This window comes from Lepidochelys kempii, chromosome 1, assembly GCF_965140265.1.
Source record: "Lepidochelys kempii isolate rLepKem1 chromosome 1, rLepKem1.hap2, whole genome shotgun sequence".
In the NCBI taxonomy this organism is placed as follows: Eukaryota; Metazoa; Chordata; order Testudines; family Cheloniidae; genus Lepidochelys; species Lepidochelys kempii.
The window spans coordinates 142,792,490-142,813,454 of NC_133256.1; the positions used below are offsets into that span (position 1 = coordinate 142,792,490).

General features: G+C 40.5%; 1 protein-coding gene across 5 annotated transcripts in view; it reads left to right on the plus strand.

Annotated features, from left to right (window-relative positions):
• The window catches only part of POLA1 (DNA polymerase alpha 1, catalytic subunit), a 351,814-nt gene that overhangs the window by 134,085 nt on the left and 196,764 nt on the right, over window positions 1-20,965 (plus strand). For all 5 annotated transcript variants that reach the window (XM_073357730.1, XM_073357757.1, XM_073357741.1 and 2 more), the window contains 2 exons: window positions 13,824-13,856; window positions 18,738-18,830. In XM_073357730.1, coding sequence (XP_073213831.1) covers window positions 13,824-13,856; window positions 18,738-18,830 — 126 coding nt within the window. The remainder of the gene's footprint in view (window positions 1-13,823; window positions 13,857-18,737; window positions 18,831-20,965) is intronic.

The following is a 20,965-nucleotide window of genomic DNA, read 5'->3' on the forward strand; positions in this document are numbered from 1 at the left end:
GTAAAGTTCCTTCCCCTGCATTGGTCTCACCCATTCTTGACTGTTGGGACTGGCTTATGGCATAGATTGATCCCCTCTGCCCCTGGTCGCATGTCCTCAATCCTCCTCCACATCTTCCTCGCTGTTCACCCCTGGAATCTGTAACTCAGGCTTCTCAGAGGTATCCACGGTGGTCTGTGGGTTGCTGATGGGGTCTCTGCCAATTACAGCATGCAGCTCTTTGTAAAAGTGGTAAGCCTGTGGCTGGCACCAGATTGAATGCTGGCCTTGTGATATGTCTGATGCAGTTCCTTTGTTTTCATGTCATCTCTGCAGTTGTACCCCTTCTCCTGGGTCCCCCATGCAATCTGCTTGTAGATGCCCACATTTATACAGCTGGTCCATAGTTGTGCTTGCACAGCCTCTTCTCTCAAAAGGCCCACAAGATCGAATATCTCCTGTGTACTCAAGCTGGAGCATGTCTGGAGGATATAGCTAGCATGGTTAGATAGGCACTTGCACGCAACAATGGAGAGTTGCTAGATGTGCTCACTAAGTTGGACAATCAGCATAAAGCATTTCAAAAATTTGCACGGGTTTAAAGAGGAGGAGGTTCTTCCTGTGTCTCTGACCCATAGTCAGTGGCATTCACTGACCAGAGTGGTCAGCATAGAGCCTTATAGGACAGCTGCTTTTGGATGGTTAGGGTCGACATAAGTGACACTGGTGCTGCATCAACCTCAGTACATCGACCATGTCTCAACACTGCTTAGGGGGTGGTGTTACTGTGTTTCTCTAATGGTGAGACAAATTTAAATGTAGACACATACACAGCTAGGTCGACATAAACAGTCTTGCTAATTTTATGATGTAGACCAGTCCTAAATGGGGTAACCAAATATCTGAGTATCTATTTGTCCTCTTTCCAGTTTGCTGGGGGTATAATTGGTTTGTTAATTTCTTTTATAAGAACCACCTTCCGTATTTTTTGTTTTGAGCCATTGCTCTAGAGTTGGACTATTTTTCTTTTTCTAGCGGCAGGTTAACAGCAGCATAGGAGCTACCAGCAGATGAGAAATTATTTTATGGTTTTCTTTTGTGTGACCATTTTTGCTACGAAGCCCGGAAGGATTACCAATGGATCATTTAGTAATAAATACCCATTAATTTGTGTTATTTAGTTACAAAGTGCATCCCAGTACTCTCAAATGACTGGATATAACTGGTGTGAGGTATGTTGTGACAGTTGGACCTACAAAATTACCCGAATTGTGAGCTCAACTGTAAAATTAAGTGAAAATTCATAAGATGTTTCATACCTTTTTGTTATAGGTTATTTGTAAGGGATACAGAACAACTAAATTAGTTTAAGCAAAAAAGGCTAAATTTGTATGAATCAGGACTGTGTGGGAATTATGCTTGTTAAAACAGGAGATGTAGATCCATCAGTTAATGAGACCAAATTGGTATGTCAGATTGGGGTTCTTAAAAGAGATTTTGTGGGGGAAAATACAAAAGCACAAAAATAAAACTGAAATAACAGACAAAGACTACTGAAGCAAGCTTCACATCATGGCAGCCACTCCACCTCTTCCTGGTACTCCAGGCCTTCTTCATCCTGATCTGAAGAAATGTCCTGACCAGGCCCCAGAGAGAGGGAGCCAGATACCATCACCACCCTGTCATCTCCAGTTGAATCCCAAACACTGCTTGGTATGAAAGGACTCTAACAGCAGCAGCAGCAGCACCAGGTGCTTCGGCTCATCTCACCTAATCTTCTCTTTTTCTAAAAAGGACAGTTATTACTGTCTTTGATACTATCTAAGGGACAGTCAAACAAAGGGTTTTTTCCTTCTAAAATTATCTCCATCTAAAGCAGTGTTTCCCAAACTTGGGACACTGCTTGTTCAGGGAAAGCCCCTGGCGGGCCGGGCTGGTTTGTTTACCTGCCGCATCTGCAGGTTTGTCCCTCGGCCTGTGCCGCTTCCCACAGCCCCTATTGGCCTACAGCGGTGAACCACGGCCAGTGGGAGCCGCGATCGGCTGAACCTGCGGAAGCGGCAGGTAAACAAACCGGCCCGGCCCGCCAGGGGCTTTCCCTGCACAAGTGGCGTCCCAAGTTTGGGAAACACTGCTCTAAAGGAAAAAGCGAGGAGAAATGTTAAAGTGGACACCTTATTTAATACTTTGCACTTCAAATGCGTCAACTGTTTTTCCTTCTTTTCTGTATCTTTAATAAAAGATTATAAGGATTTTTGAGGGTGTGTTTGACATAGTACTAAGCAGGCTAAGATCTCTATACCAAACTTCAGTCTTTGTTTAAAACTGCTTAATGTTGTGACTGGGTTCTGTTAACACTTGGCTAATTTATTCCATCTAAGTTAATAAAACGGGTACCACTGAAACAGCATCTTAGAGACCTTTTCATTTATCGTGCACGGGCTGAGGTGGCTGTGTTTTTCCAGATCAAACCCCATTCTTCTGGGGTAAATTGTCTATCCAGATTCTTTTCCCAGTATGTCATATATGGACTTTTTTTGTTTTGTAAGGAAAGTTGTCTGCAAAGATTTATCATAAATTAGTTATTTTTTTAATTGGCCAGACCCTATTGCTTCTATTAAAATTAGTCTTCTGGAAAAGCTGTTTCATATAGAAAACATAATGCCTTAATTGAAAGTACTTATACCATGAGAGAGTGAGCAAGTCAGTTGTGGTATCCAAAAAGTTAGAGAAGTTTCTTTGCTGAACAGCTGGCCAACCATTTGGGAGGGCCATGGAAAACAATCTTTAAAGCTCTCTGGTTCATGGTTTGAATTAAGATCTGGATTATTTGCAATGGGAAAAAGTACTGATTTTATCTGTAATTCTGTCTAAAGCCCATAGAATGGCCTCTTGGCTGTTTAAGATTTGAATTCGCAATTATCTTATAGAATTTGTTGCCCTTCTGTACCCAAATATTTTCTGGAGGAGTGACTTCTCAGAATCATGTTTGGCATCGGTTACTTTAAATTCAGATGCTTTTCCAAAGTCATGGATTTCTTTAGATACTAATATTAGGGTAATAATTGGTATAGATTAAAAAAAGTATTACATCATCTACCTATAAAGCTTTTCTGATGTGTTCCTGGAAGTTTTATTTCTGTGAAAGAAGCATCCTCTGTTCTGTATGCTCTGTGCAGATGGCTCCAGGACCAGTGTAAAAAAACAAAGGAGATGATGGACATCCCTGCCTAGTCCCTCTGTGTACTTCAAATAGGGAAGATGTAATCCCATTAATTTGCACAGCTGCTGTGGGGCTGGTATAAAGAGCAGTTATCTGTTTCAGAAACTTGGGGGTCAATTTCCATATGAGACAAAACTTAAAACAGAAAGTTCCACTCTATTCAATGAAAAGTTTTCTCTGGGTCAAGTGATAGTAGAAGAAATGGATTTTCTTAATCTGGTAATTTGGAAATAATTCCAAATTCTCGTCTAGCATTGTCTGTCATTTGGCTGTCCTTAGTGAGCTGATGCAGCTTTTGGCTGATGTGTTGTAAGGACAGTAATTATCATCCCACATACTAAATACTTTCAAGGGGTATGTTTTTTCCCTCTGTTACCTCAGTTTCACTAGAAACCAACCCAGGGTTACACTTATATTGGTTTTATTAAATGCCGCTATTGGATCAAAAAGAAAAGGGATGGAGCTTATTCATGCACGCACATTCAACGCATTCATACCCTTGTGCACCCACACACTCACACAGGCGGAGAGTTACCGGAGACAGCATAGGAAGCAAAGAAGCCGAAGCATAGATCTGGTATGTCCACCTGCGGTCATGGGTCTGGGCCGGAGAGCAGGTCAAGAAGAAGAAGAGCTTGTGAGTGTGCTTTCTTGCTTTTATTGGAACTGGGTGGCTCCTGTGATGTACACGGAGTTTTCCTTCTGTGTCCGTCACTGAGAAGCATTCCCAGACCTTGTTCCTTTCACGCTTACCAGGTTCTTCTTTTCTTTACAGCACCCTGTTATTGCCTTCTCAGGGCAGATTACATCAGACACACCTGTCTCTTTTCTCCTTGCAGTTCCTCTCTGACCAGTCCCATGTACTCCCTTGTTCACACTCCCTTATCTCCCACACACACTCCCTTGTTCACACTCTCCCTGATCGTGTCATGGAATATTGCAAAGGTTGGAGGTTTTCCAAGTGATAACTGAAAAGGTTATAAAGCTCGCAAAAGTTACAAAATTTAAAAGGTTATGCTAACAATGACTAGAAGTTACAAAGTTTGCAACAGGGTACAGAACTTAATGATCATACTAGCAATGACTGAAAAGTTACAAATCTTACAATCGCATTGTACTGGATTGAGTGGAGGCTTTACACAACACCCTCCATTTTCACTTCAGTGGTACTGCTATTTAGGTTCCAGCAGTATACAATACTAGAGTTAACTACAGGAGAACCTCAGATTTCTGACTACTAGTCAACCTCACACCTCATATGGAACCAGAAGTACGCAATCAGGCAGCAGCAGCAGCAGAGACCACCCCAAAAAAGGGAAATACAGTACAATACTGCATTAAACGTAAACTACTAATAAAATAAAGGGAAAGTTGCATTTTTCTTCTGCATAGTAAAGTTTAAAAGCTGTATTAATTCAGTGTTCAGTGGTAAACTCTTGAAAGAACAACTAAAGTTTTTTGTTCAGAGTTGCAAACAACCTCCATTCCTGAGGTGTTGGTACTCTGAGGTTCTATTGTGCTATTGCAGAAAAGATAATGTTTTCCTTACCTTCAGAGTAGACTTCTGTATACGTAGTTCCAGGGTGGGCTTGTGAATCATTGTTTCATATCATTGGTTATCTCTAGAACTGTTAGCATGTTAAATTCTAGGGAAGTAGCTCCCCTGGTTCTTGTGCAGATTAGTGAGTGAAGCGGTATTTTGGGAGACTATTCTTCCAATTTGTCTGTCTGCCTCTCTGTTAGAGAGAGAGGAACCTGTTAGTAAGGATTACTGAAGCTGTTATCAGAACTAATTTTACCACTTGCAAAACAAATACACAAGGTGGACAAGCTCTGGTATACACTAGATATCTGCAGGACAACCTAGTTCTAGTAGGTTTCACTTTCTATTCCTCCAAGTCTATGGCTCTGATATAGGCAGAGAGAATCTTGATATCTTCAAGTTAACATTTTGATCCTCACATTCCACCGCTATAGGGTCAAAGTTGGAGGATTTTAAACTGATTTCTCCTCAGACACATCCTTTAGTGGGAGCATTGCGGTCCTTAGATAAACTTCCGCTATTATAATACTAGAAGCAGTAGAAGAGATAAAACTATTCTTTGTACGTTTTGCTTTTACATCCTGTCCTCTGTAAAGTCACATCACCACTCATTTCTCTGAGAAATAGAGAGCTATAGAAGAGCCAAAATAGAAGATTTGTTAACAAGATTATTTCTCTTCTGTCCTACCCATAAAATGTAAATATTTAAGGGATCAACAGAGCATGTGCATGTTCTAAGTACATGCTGCCAGGTTTAGTTAACAAGTAAAGGAGAAGTTAAGTTTAAGTAGAATTTCAGATATTCATTGTGCTATGAGGCTCACATGGGGATAGAAGTATTTCATAAGCAGCGATCCTAGAAATCCGTTTGCTATGGAAAAAGGCAGAATTTGCGTTTTTACAGAGAATCTTTCGTTTTTACGTTTTGTGAAAAAATAATAACTATATATTAACTAAATTTTGCTGAAAGTTAGGGTTACCATATTTCCTCAAGTGAAAATGGGATATCACCTGGGGCTGACAGCCTGAGCCGAGCTGCCTGGGGCCTGGCGTTGTCACTGCTCCCGCCGCAAACCTTTTTCTGCACCCCCCCTTTGGGGTGCACCCCACTTTTTTGGCAAAACTGGGCATTTATCCCATTTGCTTTTGCCAACTGATCATCAAATGCCCAGTTTTGCCAAAAAAAGTCAGGACATTCGGTACAGGGCTTTAAAAAGAGACTGTCCTGGCCAAAACAGGACATATGGTCACCCTTGTTCAATTGATACCTCTGTATAATGTGAATAGGGAAACTAAAGTTCAGCATTTCATTTTAATTGTGGAAAAACCTGAGTTGTTTTTTTAATCAGAGAAAATTAGGATCCCTGTTCATGAGCAGGAAAAGAAAAGGGCATGGCTGAGCAGACGCTTTGTGAGGCAATGTGTTCTGCTCTGGATCCACTGAAGTAGGGGTCAATCCAGTTGCTATGAGTAGTGCAATGTTAATCACAGAAAGGAAACTAACAAGTAGTACATTTTCTATTCTATCCCTTCTCTTTTCTCCATCTTCCCAACCTCACTACACCCCTCCCTCCCTTTAGTATGCAGTTTTGAAAAACTCTTAATGATTGATATGATAGCAGTGCTGTCATTCTTTTTAACAAAAGTCATTTTTGTTCTAGGTATTTTAATAGAGTCCCATTAAAGATGTATTGCTGACTGAAATATTGGTATGAAGGGCTCTCACTGAGCAGAGCCCAGGAATTAAGAAGTCAGGAAATAGGCTGCTGCATTGCAAAAGAGCCTTGTGTGACACAGAATCTCCTGATTGGGGGGATCATTACTGCTATTATGACTCGACTTGCGTAGGAATTTTTAAATTTCATCTGAATGTCAGTAATAACCCTCTTAGCAAATTATCCTGAATAAAATCACGAAGGCATTTTCTATAATAGGTGTTGAATTACTGGATAGATTTGCTAATTAAATACTCTTTGTTCTGCTGCAGTTGACATTACAGGGTAAGATCTTGAACAATTATTCTCAACAGCTGTACTTTGTTAAGGGAAAAATTAACCACAAAGTTTATTTTTTTACACTTGAAGTTGGCAGATTTTTTTGAAATGTGCTTGAAAAAAATTCCATCATCCAAGTGGTAATGAGAAGATAAATATGCAGGTGTTTCTGTGAAATCAGATAACTGCAGACTGCCTTATTAATGAATTTAGTAAGCCTTCTGTTTTCTAGCTGTTGGCACTTGTAAGTGATCTTCTGTCATAATGGGTAATATTAACATATATGCCTGTCACCTGATGAACCTAACTTGTCTGTGACCCTCTTATAATTACCTATATCCACTACTGTCCTCAGGGACAACTGAGAAATATTCTTTGCATTGTCAAGTTTTTTCTTTTATTTAATGGGGGATCATCCTATCAGAACGTATGCTATTTTTCTAATGTTATTGGGTTACATTATACCAGGGAATAGAAATCTACCTAGACTTAAGATCTCATTTTTGTGTGTGTGTGTGTTTATACAAGGATGTCTATTTATTCTTCAGATCATATTAATATTAGCTCTTCTCTTCAAAGGATATCTTCTTTGGCTTACTTTGGATATCTGTATCAATTTGTTTTTTATTCAAGAAAAAGAATGAAACGGGAAAATTAGAGTAGTGGTGTTTTGTATATGAAAAGTCTTAGCCCTTGTGGCAATATATGTATTCGTTATGATTTACAAACTTAAACCAATGTGAGGTGAATAGGTAGATAAGTTGTGGTGCAGTATGAGCTGAGTCACACACAAGTGAATAAAGGAAGTATTTGAGGATAATATACCCATGATATGTTTTCGACCGTCTGACTGTGTTTGACTTGTGTATGTGACAGTGTTGTTTCTAGAATACTTACAGTGTATAATGCTGCGTCTAGATATTTTATTATGTTGAATTTTTTACCACTGTTGCAATGCCATTTGAGGTAACAAAGGTCAGAACTGTCCTGTACTTTGTACAAGGAAAGAGAGTCTTGTGCTAAGGTGCACTAAGTGGGAATTAGGAAATTTGGGTTCAATTTCCAGCTGTGCCACAGACTTCCTGTGTGACTTTGGGCCAGTCCTTGTCTCGGTGTGCCTAAGTTCCCCGTCTGTTGTGGGGGAAGGAGAGAGGGAATAATAATACTTCCACTGTGTGTCTGCTTGTCTGTTTAGAGAATGAGAAGCCTGTGGTGCAGTGCTGCAGGTATGAACCCTACTGGTGATGCACTGGGGAAGTAGAGGAAATGGCATTATACTTACATATAATAGAATTTGTATTTGCTCCCTCTCTTCTTTTTAAAGGAGATATTTCTTAAGTATATTAGGAACAAAGGGAATCCTAACAATGGTATTGGTACATGGTAACTGGAAATGATAGAAATGTCAATAATGCAGAAAAAGCAGAAGTGTTCGATAAGTATTTCTGTTCTATATTCAGGAAAAAAAAGCCAGATGATGTATTTGTATCTGATGATGATGCAATACTTTCCTTTCCAACAGTAACTCAGGAGGATGTTAAACAGCAGCTACTACAGTTAGACATTTTTAAATCAGCAGATCTGGATAATTTGCATCCAAGCATTTTTTTAAAGGGCTGGATCAGAAGTTCTCTGGACACTGATTGATTTTTCAATAAGTCTTGGAACACTGGTGAAGTTCCAGAGGACTGGAAAACAACTAATGTTGTGCTAATATTTTTTTAAAAAGTAAACTGAATAATACAGGTAATTATAGGCCTGTCTGACTAACTTTTGATCCCAGGCAAAACAATGGAAGGGCTAATTTGGCAATCCTTCAATAGAGAATTAAAGGGGGGTAAAATAATTAATGCCAATCAACATGGGATTATGGTGAATTAAGTTTAACTTTTTTTTAATTACAAGTTTAGTTGATACATATAATGGTGTTGATGTGTGTACCTCGACTTCTGTAAATCATTTGACTTGGAATTTCTTGACATTTTGATTAACAAACTAGAATGATACAAAATCAACAGTGACACATGTTAAATGGATTAGAACTGGCTAATAGATCTCAATGTAACCAAATGGGGTTTCATGGTGAGTGGAGAGGTGTATTTCTAGTGCGGACCCACAGGAATGTTTTTTTGGTTGTGTGCTATTTAACATTTTTATTTCATAGTGTGGATTAACTATTGGAATAATTTAGCAAGGATTGAGGTGCATACTCTATCAATGGAGATTTTTAAATCAAGAGCAGATGTTTTTCTACAAGATATGCTCTAGGGGCAACAAGAATTAATTCATGAAAATTCCATGGCCTGTTATGCAGAACGTCAGAGTAGAGAATCACAGTGGTTTCTTCCGGTCTTTATAGCTATGGATATCGGAAAACAAAAATTATAGGAAATTTACATACATTAAGAGAGTGTTATTAAAGTTGAAGAATGAGTCAATCAAAAGATAGGAAACGCCAGAACTAAAATTGCTGCCATGATTCTTCTGCCCTATGATCACATGAATTTAATTTCATTATGACATGCTGTTTTATTTCCACAGGATCCCTCTCTGTCGAGCACTGTTTATTCTGTGCACCGTTGAATATATCAGGATAGTGTAGTGAAAGTTGCCTGTAGAACACGTGCCACCTTCACTGTAGAATTGGCAAAGTGTATAGAGGCTGGGGACTGAAGGAAGAAAAAGGATAGTCTTGTGTTTAATGCTCTGCCCCAGACTTCTAGCGTGTTGCTGGGCAAATCGCTTAAACCGAAATTTTAGAAGAATGTTACAGATTGTGGGCTCCTCTTTTTCGAAGTACCCAACTTGAGAAAATGGAGCCCACTTTTTTTTTTTTTTTTTTTACTGGTACCCTCAGCACTTCCATTTGAGGTGTGTGTGTGTGTGTATTTTTCCCCTATGTTAACTATCATGTGTTTCTCTCAAGCAAATTAGATGGTACTTCTATATAAGATTAAAATATAACTGGTACATTAAAAAAATCATGCTGAATAATTATAGTTCAGTTGCTGCCAAATTGGGAGAATGCATCAATGACATTCCGAGAAGTCCTTCCTGGGTCCCGTGCTTCAGAATATTTTCATTAATAACTTGGAGGATAGAGTGGAGAGTGTGGCAATCAACTCTGCCAGCGTTACAAGGCTGAGAGAAATTGCAAATACTTGGGGAGAGCTAAAATATAGCTTTCTTGATAAATTGGAGAAATAAATTAAAATCAATTGAGATTCAGAAAAGACACTTGTAAAATAGTTCATGAAGGAATAATAAAATACACAAATATGAAATAAGGGAGGCTTGTATGGGCAGTAGTTCCTTAGATTTCAGAGTTTAATAATAGGAAATTTTTAAGGAGTCAATTCTCCAACAGTCATTCTGCTGCCTTTCACCTTATCTCCCTCCAAAAATTGCAAATGTTATATTCAGATTATATTAAAATAAGCACAAATTGTTTTGCCCCACTCAGCACTAGTTGGATCTTAATTTGGGATACATCATATTTTTGAGAGGGTTACATTGTAAAAGGATAGTTTGGAGAGTTCAGAGGGAAGACATTTTTAAAAATGTGATAAAAGGTTTACAGTGTAAGACCAAAAGTAGTCAAGCACTCATATTGTCTGAAGAAAAGTCTGAAAAAGACATAACTCATATATAAAGTGTTAAGAAGACATTGTTTGCAAAGCTTAAGCGCTTAAAAGTTAGGAAAACTTCAGAATTAAGGTTGTTTTTGTTTGTGCTATAATAGCCTAGGTGTGTTTTGTTTTGTTTTTTGGTTTTTTTAAACAAACGAAGAAAAAGTGGCACATGATGGAATTTCTTTTTATCTTCTCTGCATTTGGTTCAGGCAGCTTTCTCATCCAGGGTTCCTGAGCCCAGTGGAGAGTGGGGATGGTCATGGGGTATGTCTACACAGACTGCAGCAGTGAGTCTTAGAGTGTGGGTCAACAGACTTGGACTTGTGCTATGGTTGTAAAAAATACCTTTGTAGATGTTCGGGCTTGAGCTCTGAAATCCACCTTTTCCTTCCTAGGCTTCAGAGCCTGAGCCTGAATGTCTAAATATCTATTTTTACCACCATAGCACAAGCCCGAGTCTGTTGACTCAGGCACTCAGACTCACTGCTGCAGGCTGTGTAGACGTACACAGAAAGCCCAGGAGAGGGACAGTCTCCCTGCTCACAGTTTAGGTGCCCGGACCTGGCGTAGACCTCAGCAGCTCAATGCTGCAATTGGAGAAGAAGCAGGACTTCCCTACAAGTAACGTTCATATGGGTGCTCCCCTTCAGGGGTGCATGAACCCCCGATGTGTCTCTGAAGTGGAGCGCCCATAGGAGGACGCATCTGGAAGAACTTCAGTTACTGCAGACAATGAGTAACCTCTCCTTAGACTTAGGTTGGAGTATACGTACTGTAGAATCTTTGAAGAATTTAGCTGCTTAAAATCTAAGTGTATACCGAGCATGTGTGAACTGTGGATCCCCCTCTCCCCCCCAGGTTTATAAAATGGCCAAACTTGGATAGATTTTCATAGAAACTGCAAAAGACACCTCCCTGACACAAAGGCCACCCCCTACCAAATTTCAAGACCCTACTAATAATGTTTATTTATACAGAGGGATTAGTTATCACTAGCCAATGGAGACAAAGGTAGTAATGGTCTTTAGTTGCTGCAAGGAAAACTTATGTTAAACATTAGAAAAATATTTAAGTTATACATCAGAACAGTCCAGTTAAGGGACCATCTTTTGAGAATATTCATAGCTAGAGTAAACACCAATCTTACCAATGGCTAAGGTATAACAAAATAGTTCCTAGCTTGAGGCACTATTAATGGACTAGAATGAACTACTATAGATTCCTTCTGACTTGTACCATTCCGTAAGCATTATTTAAAAATGAGAATATCTTTAGCTCCAGTTATTATTTTTAAGACTATATTAATGTTGTTTAGGTGGGCTAATATGAAGAGAGATTCTGCTGTTAGTGCCGGTATTCCACACGCGGGTGTCCATGTTGCTCCATGTGCCTGAGATCAGAGATATGTAGCAAATAGTATCCATTGGTTTGATTTGTGCCTGTGCAATTGCTCTCTTTGTGCTGTAAACCGAGGTCATGAAGGGTGGCATGGGCCAACACTTCTCTAGTTCCTTCTTACTGTCGCATGGTCTGAGTTGAAATCCTCTGTGTCCGAAATGATCTTCCTATGCTTTCAAAATCTGTAACTATATATTGTCAATGTTCTTAGTAACCTTAGCCTTAGCTTTTTTTAAAGTATTTTTTAGTTAGTCTAGTGTGTTTCGCTTCTCCCTGTTTTGGGGAGCCTCTTCCCATGGAGAAGGTGTGCCCAGATTCCTGGGGTTTAAGGACTGTATCTCCTGCCCACATTCCTTCTCTGTCAGCGATAAACAAAAGTGCTGTATTTACTGCCTCTGAGAGGCTCACATCACTGCAGCGTTTGTTCCTTCTGATCTCCCTGAGCCCACCAGAGAAGAGAGCCCCATCTGCAGAAACGTCTCCTGGAGAATGCAATGAGACCCCAGTGGGATCCAGGCCAGGGAGAACCACCTGTAAAATTACTTCAGACTGAGCAGTGCCCCTCTGAGCACAAGCTTTGAAACCGAGATCAAAAGTGTTAAGCCTAAGATTTTTTGTCACAAGACTAGGGGACGTGGTCATAAGCATAAGGACAGATTCTCATCCAGGCCTGCCTCCAAGGAAAAGGATCCTCCCCATCTTGGTCCAAGTTGGGTGAGTCCTTGTTCATGGGTCCTAAAGAATTAGGTCCACATAAATCTTCCCACCAAGAAGGGAAGGCACGAAGGAAGAAGGATCCGACAGTACCAGCTCTGATTCCATCTCCGAGGCTGGAAGATTGGCACCACTGGCTCCAACTGGGAGTTCCATATCTCACCCAATTGGCCCAGACAGCTTTGTTTTCCTGACTTTCTACAAATGTCAACCCGTCCTCCCATCTGTATCCAACCCTTTCTGTATTTAACTCATGAAAATGCCGGAATCAGACATACCAGCCCAACCCTCTTCACCTCACAGCCTGGTATTTGGATGGGTGTCAGATATAGAAATTGCATGCTCAGAGGCTGTCCTAATTTGCAGCAGGAAAGTTTCCATGAGAAAACCCTTTCTAGCTGATTGGAGGAGTTTCTCTGCCTGGACACAGCAGGAACAGTTATCTCCAGAGTCAGCAGGCATTCCTGTTATTTTAGACTTTCTCCTGTTCCACAAGATGTCTGGACTTTTAGCTTGGTGTGGGTCCACCTGTCAGCAATCAGTGCCTTCCGTCCTCTGACAGAAGGTGACTCTAGCTTTATGCACATGACCACAATTAATTTGCTGAAGTAGTTATACTGGACATTTGTGAGGCAACTACCTGAAGCTCTATCCATACCTTTAAGAAGCATTACACCTTACTGCAGGCCTCTTCTGCAGTTGCAGCTGTGGGGACAGTAGTATTACAGACATTCCTACCAACTGCATCCTTGCACCCATCCTCCTGTTCAAATACTTCTTACCAGTCACCCACATGTGGAATCCATATGGTGATCAGAACTCAAGAAGAAATGGAGATTACTTACCTGTTATTGGAGGCTCTTTGAGATGTGTGGTCCCTATCTGTATTCCACTACCCACCATCCTTTCCCTCTGCTTCAGATCTTGCCTGATTCGGGGGAATAGGCGGAACTTGAGAAGCATTGAGATGCCCTCGGTTCAGAGCATTAGGGGAACAACTGCGCAGGTGAGGACCAACAGACACTGTTTGCTACAAATCTCTGGACTCAGATGTGTGGCACGCATGGGCACCCATGTGTGGAATACCTATAGGGACCATGCATCTCGAAGAACCTCCAGTTACATGTAAGTAAGCTCCATTTAATGCTAGGTGAGCCAAGGATTTGTGCTCTTACTATGAGTATTAGGGTGGCCATATTTATTACCAGAAGAGACAGATAGTTTGCTTCATGTTTTGAAAGCCACAAACATTTGGAATTAACTATGTGATGGATATTCTCATATGTTAACTTGTAATTATATCATGCATTAATATTTGATCATTTTTTTTTTTATTTCAGATTTTGATGCATACTAAGGAGATGGTGCAGAAGGTACTGCTGAACATTTTCATTATACAACAACCCTTAAATAGCACACCTGGTGAAATTTTTTATTCTCAGAAACAAACAAACTTGAAATCACTTTTTGGGATGCCTAGTTTACAAATGTAGTCTTTCCTAATGGATTATAGCTTTTTTTCTTCTCTTAACACCAATGTGATCTAGCCCCTGCTTGAAGCCTATGTGAGAGAGTTTCTAGCAAATTAGCAACAGTGCTAATTAGAGTTTACTCACAGGCCTGTTATGCTCTGTGTTCTAGAGTTTTACTAGGAATTTTTTTGGGCTCCCTTTTTATTCTATTATATGGTGATAATATACTGTGAAGGTTCCTTCCTCACTCTGAACTCTAGGGTACAGATGTGGGGACCTGCATGAAAGACCCCCTAAGCTTATTCTTACCAGCTTAGGTTAAAAGCTGCCACCACCAAAGAGTTACACAAAGAACAGGGAAAGAGCCCACTTGGAAACGTCTCTCCCCACCCCCCAAAATATCCCTCCAAGCACTATACCCCCTTTCCTGGGGAAGGCTTGATAAAAATCCTCACCAATTTGCATAGGTGAGCACAGACCCAAACCCTTGGATCTTAAGAACAGTGAAAAAGCAATCAGGTTCTTAGAAGAATATTAATTCAAGAAAAAGTAAAAGAATCACCTCTGTAAAATCAGGATGGTAAATACCTTACAGGGTAATCAGATTCAAAACATAGAGAATCCCTGTAGGCAAAACCTTAAGTTATAAAAAGATACAAAAACAGGAATATACATTCCATTCAGCACAACTTATTTTATAGTCATTTAAACAAAACAGAATCTAACGCATATCTAACTAGATTGCTTACTAACTCTTTACAGGAGTTCTGACCTGCATTCCTGCTCTGGTCCCGGCAAAATCATCCCACAGATAGAGAGAACCCTTTGTTCCCCCCACCCTTCCAGCTTTGAAAGTATCTTGTTTCCTCGTTGGGCATTTTGGTCAGGTGCCAGCGAGGTTATCTTAGCTTCTTAACCCTTTACAGGTGAAAGGGTTTTTCCTCTGGCCAGGAGGGATTTAAAGGTGTTTACCCTTCCCTTTATATTTATGACATATGCTATTTGGAGTTTAATATGGATTTGTTTAACTGCACTGACCTCTCCCGCATCTGGTCTTCATTTGTCAAGGTGATAGGATCCCACTAGATTTCTTGCTAATCCTGAATATCTGGGTAGTAATAGTGGTGACAGTTGCCTTCTTTCACCTCTACCTTGCTAGGAAATTATGCCCATCTTCTGTTTTTATGAGTTTTGACCTGGATATAATTCAGTGTATTGTTATGGTGCCTTTTTTCTGCTAAGGAGGCAGGCAAATGTGCTCTGCACAAGAAGGAGTTTCTGTGTTCATCTCCAGATCTGGAGATGGAAAACACATGGAACACTGTGGTTAGATTTTTATCCAAAAGGAAAAATACATTCTCTGTCAAGGCTTCTGGCCAATGTAAGGACTAAACAAAAGAGGAAGACTGAGTCAAAGCCTAACTCCTTTCAGAGCACATTGAAAGAGTTGCCTTTTGGCAAAAACCTTCTTAAAAAAATATTGAAGTGGCGGAGAGAGAAGAGTAAGCCAAATGCTGAATCTGGAAGAGGTGAAGAAAGAGCGGAATCCACTGTGGATAACTTTGTAGTGTTCTTAATGACTGTATCTGTCAGTCAAATATGACTGTGATGGGTTCCCTTGAAATTTGGCAGATAAATGCTGTTTTTTATATGATGTGGGTACTTTGCAGCAGTGTTGTGATGGTTGCAAATGGATCTCCAGGCTATCATATTACTCTTCAAAGATGTTGGCTATAAGCAAACACACCTTGTCTTGAATAGTCTGTGTCTGACAGTCTCATGGTCTTTTTCTCTCTCCCCTCTCAGCCAACCAAAATGACAATTGATGATAATATGAGTGGAATTCTTAAGACCAGAATTGTTAATTTATTTTCTTCCACTTCTCACTTCCATCTTACAGTATTCTGTATCCCATATGGTGTTGAAAAATATACTAAGTGGCAGAACGTACAACTGAAAAGTCTGCCTGGTTTTTCTTCTTTTAGAGTTTACTTAGTTGTCTCATGCTTGATTTCTCCCCCTTGAATACACACACAGGTCTACACATATGTTTACATATATACATTTTAATGAAATGTAAACTTTTAAATATAATCCTGCTTTGCTTTATTTAGATATTTTACTGTTAAACTAATAATGCATTGTGTAAACATTTTGCTCAAATTTTGAAAATGTGATGGAGTGCAATACAGAATTGTAGCCTGTTAGGGATCTCAAGAGGTCATCTAGTCCATTCCCCCGCACTCATGGCAGGACTAGTATTATCTAGCCCATCCCTGTCAGGTATTTTTCTAACCTGCTTTTAAAAATCTCCAATGATGGAGATTTCACAACCTCCCTGGGCAATTTATTCCAGTGCTTAACAACCCTGAGAGGAATTTTTCCTAATGTTCAACCTTACCCTCCCTTGCTGCAATTTAAGCCCTTTGCTTCTTGTACTATCCTCAGAGGTTAAGGAGAACAATTTTTCTTCCTCCTCCTTGTAACAACCTTTTATGTACTTGAAAACTGTAGTCATTTCCCCTGTTAGTCTTCTCTTCTCCAGACTAAACATACCCATTTTTTTCAGTCTTCCCCATAGGTCATGTTTTCTAGGCTTTTAATCATTTTTGTTGTTCTTTTCTGGACTTTCTCCAGTTTGTCCACATCTTTCCTAAAATGTGGCACCCAGAACTAGACACAATACTCTAAATGAGGCCTTATCAGCGCAGTGTAGAGTAGAAGAATTACTTCTCTTCTCTTGCATACAACACTCCTGCTAATACATCACAGAATGTGTGTGGTGTTTTTTTTTTTGCTAGAGTGTTAAACTGTTGGCTCATATTTAGCTTGTGATCTACTATGACTCCCAGATCCCTTTCCTCAGCACTGCTACCTAGGCAGTCATTTCCCATTTTGTATGTGTGCAACTGCTTGTTCCTTCTTAAGGGACTTTGCATTTCTCCTTACTGAATTTCATCCTATTTTCTTGACACCATTTCTCCAGATCATTTTGAATTTTAATCCTATCCCTGAAAGCACTTGGAATCCCTCCCAGCTTAGTATCGTCCGCAAACTTTAAGTCTACTCTCTCCCATTATCTAAATCATTGATGAAGATATTGAACAGAACCAGACCGAGAACTGATTCTGCAGGACCCCACTTGATAAGTGTCTTTGCAGCTTGACTGTGAACCACTGATAACTACTCTCTGGGAACGGTTTTCCAACCAGTTATGCACCCACCTTATAGTAGCTCTGTCTAGAATGATTGTATTTCCCTAGTTTGTTTATGAGAAGATAATGTGAGACTGTATCAAGAGACTTACTAAAGTCAAGATAGAGCAGATCTACTGCTTCCCCCACCTAACCACAAGGCTTGTTACCCTGTCAAAGAAAGCTATTAGGTTGGTTTGACACTATTTGTTCTTGACAGTCTATGCTGACTGTTAGTAGTTATCGTCTAGGTGATTGGAAATTGATTGTTTAAGTATTTGCTCCATTACCTTTCTGGGTATTGAAGTTATTGGTCTGTAATTCCCTAGGTTGTCCTTATTTCCCTTTTAATAGGTTGGCACTATATTTGCCCTTTTCCAGTTCTCTAGAATCTCTCCCATCTTCTATGACTTTTTGACGATAATTGCTAGTGGCTCAGATATCTCTTCAGTCAGCTAGTATTCTAGTATGTATCTCATTAAGCCCTGGTGACTTGAAGACATCTAACTTGTTTTAGTAATTTTTAATTTGTTCCTTTCCTATTCTAGCCTCTTATCCTACCTCATTTTCACTGGCATTCATTATGTTAGATGTCCAATCTCTACTAACCTTTTTGGTGAAAACTGAAACAAAAAAGTCACTTAGCACTTCTGCTGTTTCAACATTTTCTGTTGTTCTCCCCTCCTCCCCCCCGCCATTGAGTAATGGGCCTATTCTGTCCATGGTCTTCCTCTTGCTTCTGATATATTTGTAGAATGTTTTTTTGTTACCCTTTGTCTCTAGCCAGTTTAATCTCATTTTGTGCCTTGGCCTTTCTAATTTTGCCCTACATACCTGTGTTGTTTGTTAATATTCATCCTTTGTAATGTGACCTAGTTTCCACTTTTTGTAGCACTTTTTTGAGTTTCAGATCACTGACAATATCCTGGATAAGCCAGCATGTTTTTTTGCCTTGCTTCCTATATTTCCTATGTAGCTCTTGTGCCCTTAATAATGTCCCTTTGAAAAACTGCAAACTCTCTTGAACTGTTTTTTCCCTTAGACTTGCTTCCCATGGGATCTTCTCTACCAATCCCCTGAGTTTTTGAAAGTCTGCCGCCTTGAAATCATTCTTTATGGTGCTGTTTTCTCTCCTGCCATCTTGAAGAATCATGAACTCTGCCATTTTATTATCACTTTCACCTAAACTGCCTTCCACTTTCAAATTCTGAATCAGTTCCTCCCTATTGGTCAAAATCAAAGCTAGAACAGCCTCTCCCCTGGTAGCTTTCTCCAACTTCTGAAATAAAAAGTTGTCTCCAATACATTCCAAGAACTTGTTGGACAGTCTGTGCCCTGCCATGTTATTTTCCCAACAGATATCTGGGTAGTTGAAGTGCCCCATCCCCACCAAGTTTTGTGCTTTGGATGATTTCGTTAGTTGTTTATAAAAAAGACTCATCCACCTCTTCTTCCTGGCTGGGTGATCGGTAGTAGACCCCTATCACTATCCTTGTTCGGTTTTTTTATCCCTTTTATCCTTACCCAGAGACTAGAGAAAGTAAAGTAAAAGTTAGGTTGTTTGTTTAAATCTGCTTGTTTTATTTAGATGAACCTTGAAGTGATTTATGGAGATACAGATTCCATTATGATAAATACAAATAGCACCAACCTGGAGGAGGTTTTCAAGCTGGGGAACAAGGTAAGGGAATTTTGAAGGAAAAAAAATATTTCTAATAGACTTCATACATGGGTGTCACAAGAATATGTGTGTGAGAGAGAGAGAAACACCACACACAAATTTAGTGAGAAAAGGTTTGGGTGTCCTAAATATGTCATCTGTTGGAATGTATACAAATGCAAGACAAAAATATAGGAGACCAGTTCAAAACACGAAGGGTTTGTGCATTGCTAATGATGAAAGAAAGGGTAGATGGATTTCCTAAACACACGTATTTTCAAGAAATGATTTGAAGAAAGAGTGGAGGGAGGTTCTAAGGAGGTGAGAATGAGGAGACTGGTGCAGAAGGAGCCATGATAGAAAGGGAGCAAAGGAAGAAATAAGATGAGAGGACTTGCATCTGTGTAGGAAGTGGAAAAGGATACCAAGGAAACTGAGAGAAGAACTGTAAGAGGAGGCAGGATAAAATTGAGCCTTGCAGTTGGAGGGTGAGAATCTTGAATTTTACGAGAGCTGATGCAGGGCAGAAAGCGAACAGTATGAAGAGAAGTTGTTGCACAGCCTTTGGCTTGGAATGGCATTTTGAATACACTTAAATGTTTTTCAGAAATTAATTTTCTTTATATTCTTGGTTGCTGTGCTACATGGGATGAAAGAAAATACACTGCTCTCAAGACTGTTTGGAAATTTACAGTTAGGATCGAAGCTCTGTGCTGTATATGGTCTAGTTGTGCATAATAGCAATAGACAATATGGCAGCAGATATTACCGCAGTTCAATAGAGCAATCCTGATTTAGGCATGGCATGGCAAGGCAAAGCAGCCAAGAAAGCACTGGGTCAAATCTAAGCATTGTTCTCTGTGAGGTAGCTTTCCTAGGCTTGATAGATGGAGAGTTGTGCCTAGCCTGGACCCAACTTTCTGTCCGAGACTTCATTAGGTCCCAGGGCTGAGAGTTGGACAGGCAGGTGGAGTCACTGTACTACTGAGGCAGCTGTGATTGATGGGGGGGAAATGGAGCAGGAACCCCAATGCAGTGCAGAAAGAGCTTCCAAAAGTGAGGGGATAAGTCCCAGAAGCACCTGCAGAACAAATTGGGTAAGCTTGAGGTGGCCACAAATTCTCTTCCTGCCCGCCCCGCATCTTAAAGTGGGTCCCGGGGAAAAAAGAAGCGGGGCTTCTAATCAGCTCCACTCCCAAAGCTGACCAGGAGAGTTCCAGCAATGAATCTCCCCTCCCATCTTGGGGACTGGATTCTGAGACAGACCTCTTGAGAGGGCCCTGGCTCCTGAGGCAAGTGGCAAAAGGCCTCACCAAAGCTGCAGCAGAGCTGCTAATTCTCCAGTAGGAAGGTGAGTTATCTAGCTCTGAAACCTGACAGGCTCCTGTCAGTAAGCCTCAGAGCAGATTGCGCCCTTCAAAATCCTCCCCTGAGGCTGCACTACCCCTTCACTTATCCTTTGAGGAAGTGATTAAGGATAAATGGAACAAGCCTGATCAGGGCAGCATATTAACGAGTTACCTCAGGCTCTACAACATTCAAGAACCAAAGGACTCTACTGTTGAGATACTGAAGGTTGACACCACTGTAGCGTTCTTTGCCAGGGATATGGTTATTCCCTCAGAAGGGGAGTTCTTCCCCAAAAAACCCATAGATAGAAAGATGGAAGCCACTCTGAGGGCTTTGAAGCCGCTTTCACCACCCTCTGTGCGTCCCTGGCAGATAACTGCTTTGCAAGAGTCTCTCTTTCCTGGTTGGAAGATTTCAAAGGGTTGTTTTAGAGAAAGTATTCCTAGCAACAGTGTTGGTAGCTGATGCCTTAATGGATGCAATGAAGTCCTCAGCCCAAGCTGTGTCTTCCAGCTCAGTAGCCAGGCACCATCTTAAGTCTCTGACCCTGGAAGGTGGATACTCACTCTAAGCAGGTTCTGTGCTCAGTCAAGTTTACAGGCTCTCTTCTTTTTGGAGAAAAGCTGGAGGGTGACAATGCAGCAAAATCCAAAGTCTTTCCCTTCTCCACTAAGCACCCTCAGGAGACAGATAGACTGGCCTTCACAGGGAGGTGCTTCTTTCACCCCTCTTCCTCACAGGAGTACCAGTGAAGGGACAACAGATGCCCTAAGTGAAATTGAGGTGAAGGGGGAAAGTCCAGCAGG